The 7,184-nt window shown below is 52.8% G+C and overlaps 1 protein-coding gene across 1 annotated transcript; it reads left to right on the top strand.

Annotated features, from left to right (window-relative positions):
• Nucleotides 1–1,143: 1,143 nt before the first annotated feature.
• Krt13 (keratin 13) lies at nucleotides 1,144–5,148 on the top strand. The gene is made up of 8 exons (XM_047544845.1): nucleotides 1,144–1,626; nucleotides 2,623–2,705; nucleotides 2,892–3,048; nucleotides 3,219–3,380; nucleotides 3,482–3,607; nucleotides 3,699–3,919; nucleotides 4,612–4,637; nucleotides 4,951–5,148. The coding sequence occupies exons 1-8, from the start codon at nucleotides 1,144–1,146 to the stop codon at nucleotides 5,028–5,030; spliced, it is 1,338 nt and encodes a 445-aa protein (XP_047400801.1). The 3' UTR covers nucleotides 5,031–5,148.
• Nucleotides 5,149–7,184: the final 2,036 nt, after the last annotated feature.

Here is a 7,184-nt window from a genome sequence, read left to right on the forward strand (position 1 = left end):
CAGACCCTGGCTGAAAACTTGTGAACTGGTCTCTGGTGACAGATGTTGAAAGAGTGGTTACATTAGGGGTGTGTGGTATGGGTAGCTACTGGGAAAAGGTGCAGGGAGATTTAGGAAGTGCTGGAAAGTTCTGGGTTGTGCTTGCACAGGGCATGCATAGGCAAAATGAATCAAGCTAGACATTAATGATTTATATATTTTACTGTGTGAAAAATATACCTAAAAGTGAGTCCTAGTGTCAGGCAGAACCAGAGTTGGGGGTTACTTCTGATCCTATAAGGCTTGGTTTTCTTTTGTGTGAAAAGGGGATAATATAGGACCTACCTCATGCTGCAAAGATCAAAAAAGATACTGAGTATTAAGTACTCAACTCAGTGTGATGTATGGTAAAGGCTCCAAGGATATCAGCGATTACAATATGCAGGATCACTTCCTCTTTCTGTGCCTCAGCTTCCTCATCTATATTTGATCCCTGAGGTCCTCAAAGATCCCTTGTCACTGCCACTCTTTCTGATGGTCGTAGTGCCATGTCTTTCTCAGCCTAGACACATTTGAGGTTGTTGATTCTATAAGACCAACAAAGTTTGACATCCGAGTCATCGGAAGCCCTGGTATAGACCAAGTGCTAAGGAGGATTCTCAGTATTTCATTCACAAGTTCGAGGGTTAGGAAGAAGGGGGCCTGAGGGCTGTGGTGACCTTACAGGGTCATTTGCAGCCTCCTCTGCCTTCGTGGAGGCTTCTGGCAGACCACTGCCACTCAGGGCCCATTCTAACACTGGGCGGGGCTGACAGCCTGCAGAGTGAGCTCCTTGCAGCAGAGGTGAATTTGGTTCACCTCTGAATTCGGTTGTCAAGGGGTAGTCTCAAGCAGAACACTCTTCCCTCTGAATCATCCCTTTTGTGTAAAGGATTAAAAAAAAAGCCACCCCAATATGTGCAACCCACCCTGGAGAGCAGGGGCAACGGGCTTGTGGGAATGGAAGAGGTTGGCACCAAGTTAGAGGGCGGGGAAGGGAGGAGAGAGGAGGACCCACCTCCGTGGAGGGTGCATAAAAGGCATCTGCACCAGGGAAGAGCCACCGTCCTTGGCTCAGGCCACGCCAAGCTCCTGTCTACACCTGCTCTCAATCTTGCTTCCACCATGAGCTGTCGCCTGCAGAGTTCCTCCACCAGCTATGGTGGTGGTTTCGGAGGTGGCTCTTGCCAGCTGGGCGGAGGTCGCAATATCTCCACCTGTTCAAGCCGATTTGCCTCTGGGGGATCCGCTGGAGGCTATGGGGGCGGCATGAGCTGTGGCTTTGGTGGTGGGGCTGGTAGTGGCTTTGGGGGTGGTTTTGGAGGTGGCCTTGGAGGTGGCTTTGGTGGTGGTTTTGGTGGTGGCTTTGGTGGTGGCTTTGGTGACTTCGGTGGTGGTGATGGTGGCCTCCTCTCTGGCAATGAGAAGATCACCATGCAGAACCTCAACGACCGCCTGGCCTCCTACCTGGAAAAGGTGCGCGCCCTGGAGGAGGCCAACGCCGACCTGGAGGTGAAGATCAGAGATTGGCACCAGAAGCAGAGCCCTACCAGTCCAGAGCGTGACTACAGCCACTACTACAAGACCATTGAGGAGCTCCGGGAAAAGGTGAGGCCTTGGACGCCAAGGTTGCCTGGTGCAGAGCAGACCCTGGGAGACCAGGTGTGGATGGAATTCACACCCTTCTTGCAGAGGAAAATTCTAGTTATTTATCAAGTCTCTACTTCTGATGGGCTTTCTCTTGCCATGACTTCTTAAGTGCATTACTCCCATTATTCATGTTTATTAACATTATTACTCATGTCAACCTTTTTTTACGGCTTCCCAAACAGCTATGTATTAGTGACTGAATCTCTATAATCCTAACCTATAGGGTTCTTTGGAAACATGGCAGTTTTAAAGCCACTATGCATGACTAAAGTCAACAAAGAAAAGGAGACATGTTCATTCGTTGTTCTGGGAATAATTGTTTATTTTGGAGTGGTCCCACTTAAACTCTCATTGTCAATTGGCAACCACTAAGTGGTGGGGAAAGAGGCAGAGGCTTAGGTAGTGCCTGTTCATCACTCTGTGACACTAGCTTGTTGGAACATAAACCCACCAGCCTGGGCTGAGCCCCAACTATGTGGGGTGGGCTGTAAGTGCTTTGGAATATGAAGGCATGAATACGAAATTCCAAAGGGATGGGAATAGTTGCTGGATTTACCCTATGCTCAGCGGGGAGTCCAGCTTCAGGGACATTACTAGGAAATATATGGAGCCACACTGAATCCCTTTGGACCTTAAGTAGGAGGGTCTCAAGACAATGACCTAGGGAGGTAGTAGGTCTGAGGCTGTCAGGAATGACTACCTGATGATGTGCCCAGTGATATGGTTCTCCTGAAATGCACATCCTGGATCTCCCCATCACGATCAGACAGGATATTCTAATGTGACAGAACGCACTAAAGGGAGGTGGCCCCACCCCTCCCTTTACAGAGGAGAAACTGAGACCCAGAGAGAAGTGTCTTGTCTCAGTTGAGGACACTGAAGAGGTGGAGTCCTGCCCTTGTTTTGTTCTCCAAGTGTGTGGACCCTCCAAAGGTGACCTTCTGTATTTTGCAGATCCTGGCAGCCACCATCGATAACAACCGGGTCATCCTGGAGATTGACAATGCCAGGCTGGCTGCTGATGACTTCAGGCTCAAGTGAGTCGATTTCCCCCTCTCTCTTTCCCAGCTGTCTCTCATTTTAGACAAATGCTGAGCTGGCTGAGGACCCTGGAACATCCAGGAGTGAAGGCCTTGGAGGAGGCGTAGAGTCTGGCCCAGGGGAAGGGGTGGGTCTAATATCATCTATGTCTTGCTTTTTAAATATTGTTTTAATAATTTCAGGTATGAGAATGAGCTGGCTCTGCGCCAGAGTGTGGAGGCTGACATCAACGGCCTGCGCAGGGTGCTGGATGAGTTGACCCTGTCTAAGACTGACCTGGAGATGCAGATCGAGAGCCTGAATGAGGAGCTGGCCTACATGAAGAAGAACCATGAGGAGGTGAGAGGGGACAACAAGTCTCCACTCCAGTGAGAAAAAGGCAGCCCTCTGCTGCAGAATGACATAGCCCTCCACTGGGGGACCTGGAAGCATTTTCCAGAACATTCCACCAGCTCTCAGAGCCAAGGAAAGGGAGGAGTTCCACACATCTTCCTTTCCCTTCACCATAGGAGATGAAGGAGTTCAGCAACCAGGTGGTGGGCCAGGTCAACGTGGAGATGGACGCCACCCCTGGCATTGACCTGACGCGTGTCCTGGCAGAGATGAGGGAACAGTATGAGGCCATGGCAGAGAAGAACCGTCGGGATGCTGAGGAATGGTTCCAGAGCAAGGTATTAGCCCTCTTACCCCCACATAACCAGGTAGTGACAGGTGGACATGGCGCCGTTGGCACCTAGCTGGGCTCCTCCATCCCTTTCTGCTTGACTTTCAGAGTGCAGAGCTGAACAAGGAGGTGTCCTCCAACGCCGCCATGATCCAGACCAGCAAGACAGAGATCACGGAGCTCAGGCGTACACTGCAGGGTCTGGAGATCGAGCTGCAGTCCCAGCTAAGCATGGTACCCGTCCTGCCCCTGCCCAGCAGCCACCACCTCCAGTTCTCCCTTGTGTGTGGCTTTCCGGCCATAACATCTTTTTTCTCTCCACCAGAAAGCTGGGCTAGAGAGCACCTTGGCGGAGACAGAGTGCCGCTACGCCCTGCAGCTGCAGCAGATCCAGGGGCTCATCAGCAGCATCGAGGCCCAGCTGAGTGAGCTCCGCAGCGAGATGGAGTGCCAGAACCAGGAGTACAAGATGCTGCTGGACATCAAGACGCGGCTGGAGCAGGAGATCGCCACCTACCGCAGCCTGCTGGAGGGCCAGGACTCCAAGTAGGTCCCTCTGCCCCTGCTCTCTTGGGAAGGTGGCTGCAGGATCCTGGGTGTTGGAGCCGTCAGGGCTTTAGAGATCAACTCCCTCTTGTCAGGGAGGGGATTGCTCCTGTCTGAGCTTAAGGATCCTGGAAGAACAGCAGGGACCAGAGCTCCCCACTTCCCTCCAATCACATGAGGGGCCTTTCCTCTGTAGACTGCAGGGTCAGTACTTCTGAACATTCTCATTGAGGCCTTCCATTGGACAGAAAGGGGACATCTAATCCTGGAAAACTATCAGCTTGGATGAGCTCAGACCAACAAAGCTATTCAGATGTTGGTTTAAGTGCCATCAGACCACCAGCAGAGACCAAGCCATCCCTGTGGGCTCAGGAAATGAGTGGAGGTGGGGATGGGGGTGCTGGGTGAACCAGAGGGAGTCCAAGGCTTCTGGAAAATGTCCTGAATCTTGGGGACAATAATATTTCCTTTCAAGGGCTTTCAGGCAGACAAATGAACAGTAAAGAGAGGCAGGGAAGCAGGTAGGCTTAGTGGACACCTGATCCTGCTGCCCCTTGGGTTGGGGACACTGCTAGGATACAAGTGAACTCAGGGCTCCAAATGATAATCTGAGTCACTCCATCAGAGGGACAGACAAACACCTGTCCTCAGGTACCCTCTGTTCATGACTGTCTCTTTCTTCTCCCTTGCAGGATGACAGGGCCCCCTGCCTCTGGAGGTAAGGAGACAGCATCATGGGGAGCTGGGATAAGGTTCCTGATTGTTGGGGACCAAAGGGAGGCGGTACTGGCTCCTAAGTGCAGGGAGGGGGGCACTGGAGTGGTCTGTTACTCACCTAATTTTTTTTCAAACTAGACGAGTCGGTCCCATAGAGCTACTGGGCTGTCTGGGAGAAAGCCACTACTGGGGACAATAAAATTGAGTCCTCATCAAATACCTCCTGACTCATTAGGAGCTTGTGAACCCTCCAGGGGACCCTGGCCTGTGGGTCTTCTCCGTACTAAGCCTCTCTTCTTTCCTTTGTCTCTCAGGAAATGGCAACGCCACCAGTCCTACCTCAGCCTCTGGTCGCCGCCGAATTTCAGACACCAATGCTGCCCGCAGGTCTTAACTCTGCCTGGCACCCCCTCCCTCTGCCTGCAGCAGCCGCAGGAGGAGAAAGCTGATGGGTCCCCGCAGGAGAGCGGGGTCGGGGGGCTGCAGGATGTGAGGCTGGTCCCTTCTCCCAGGACCCCCACACTGATCCTCCCTGAGGGTGGACACTCCCGGCTCTTCTCTCCTGGTGGGATTCCTCTCCGCCCCCACTCTGTATTGCCTGTTCTTTGGTTTCTCAACTTCTCAACTAAAAAGAAGAGATGATCGAATAAAGTTTCCTGGCTTTTGCAAATGCACTTTTGATTCTGGTCTGGTTTTTGAGGGTAATCCCTGCTAAAGCCCTGGTTTGGGGTCACTGGTGAGGTGGGTACGGTTGGGCTGAGCAGCTAACCCGGACACTGTCAGGGCCAGGAGCTTCCCATCTGAGATGGACATGAGGCATGTGGACCCCTGAACACACAGGTGCAATGTTGACAAACATGGGCGACACGGCAGCTTCCAGTGGGTTGGTGTCCAGTCAACATGGACAAATGGAACCCACCAGATTGGGCAGTTCAGCGGTTCAGAGAGCCTGTTCAACAGCCCTGTGGATAGCAGCTATGGAGGCAGCAATGGGGTTATGGTAGAGTTGGGGGATGGGGGATACAGGGGAAGGTAGAGAAGGCTCTGGGCATGCTGCAAGGGGCCAGTCCAGGGGTGGTTTGGGGAGAAGGAGGCCCGTGACAAGTGTCCCAGCCTGCTGACTCCCCGCTTCCTGCATAGAGTGCCTCCTTCCAGGCAAATGGTTTTATTTTGGTTGCAGGCACATAGGCCTGCTGTCCTCTCCAGCCTTCCCCAAGGTACTGTAACTCCTACCCACTCAGGGAACCAGCTCAGGACTCACCGACTCACCGAGGGGCTCAGTCTGCCCTGACCTCGCCCTGCCCGCTCCCTCTGCACTCGGCTCTCTCCTGCCCCTCTGGGCGTCTGACTCAGAGTCACAGCCTCCTCCGGCTGCGCTGGCTCCTTGCTTGTTGACTTGTCCCCTGGATTCTGTCAGATGTTTTCTCTCTTTTCACTCCCTCCTTGGACCATCCTGGATGTGTCCGTGGTTCCAATTACCCACAGGTTCTGATGACGCCCAAGCCTCCATCTCCAGTCAAGGCCCCTCTCAGCTTCACATTCACCTGCCCAACTGTGTGGGGGACATTGCCTCCTAAAATCCACATGTCCAGAGATGCCCCCGACACCCTCCCAGGTCTGTTCCATTCTGGCTTCTACTCCAGAGGACCTGTGAACCACAGCAGAAGCAAGCAGGCACCCTGGCCTCTTCTCTCCCTCATATCCTCCATAGTCCTTCCCATGGATGTTTTGGCTAGGACAACCCTCCTTTTCCAAGGGCACTAGACATGTTGCCACAACCTCCTTCCTGGCCTCCCTGCCTCTGCTTTGACCTTCCCCTTCCTCCAGGTGATTGTTGGAAACGCTAAGTCTTCTTCCAGCTCAGAGATGCCCCCAAGGCCTGGTTTGCTTCCATGGCCCCTTCCTCCCTCCCTCCAGACCTGGCTTCTGCACCAACCTCCCCAGCACACCCCAAGTTGTGCCACCCTAAACTGCTCTTGGTGAAGCAGCCACAGGCTGGACGTTGGGGACCCTTGTTTCAGTGTCCTAGGTCTTATCTGAACTTCCTCCTTCTCTTCTTCTCCATGCCCCATCTCTATTTTATTGGAGACCACTAGTTTTTATTTAAGATTCAGACTGAGATGGACATGCCTCCTCCATGGCACCCAGCTGCTGTGGGGCACACTTGGGTGCTCACATGCACATACCCAACAGCTCCAGCATTCCCAGTGTGTGATGGAGCTATGCCCTCATCACGGAGTCGAGCAGCCTGCTGGAGACAGACAGGCTTAGCCAGCGCTTGTTAAAGGGAGAGTTGTACAAAGAAACTGGGGAACTACTTCTCAGATGTCATTTGAAATTTTCCTGGAGTTTTAGGCCAGAGGGTAGAAGGTCTTTTCTGGTCTTTCCCATATTCCTTAGCAAGACCCCCTGTGCCAATGGCCATCAGATCAATGATAGGAAGAGGTGTGAGGAGCTCCAGTTTTGCAGTCACATGACCTGGTGTACATCCCAGTCTGCTGCTTGCTCCATTTTTAACCCTGGGCAAAGTGCTAATCTTCCTGCTAAG

This window comes from Sciurus carolinensis, chromosome 3 (assembly GCF_902686445.1).
Source record: "Sciurus carolinensis chromosome 3, mSciCar1.2, whole genome shotgun sequence".
Lineage (NCBI taxonomy): Eukaryota > Metazoa > Chordata > Mammalia > Rodentia > Sciuridae > Sciurus > Sciurus carolinensis.

Coding starts and splice junctions, on each gene's coding strand:
- Krt13 (XM_047544845.1), top strand. CDS start 1,144: ATGAGCTGTCGCCTGCAGAGTTCCTCCACCAGCTATGGTGGTGGTTTC. Junction 1,627..2,622: donor TTGAGGAGCTCCGGGAAAAG/GTGAGGCCTTGG, acceptor TGTATTTTGCAG/ATCCTGGCAGCCACCATCGA. Junction 3,049..3,218: donor TGAAGAAGAACCATGAGGAG/GTGAGAGGGGAC, acceptor CCTTCACCATAG/GAGATGAAGGAGTTCAGCAA.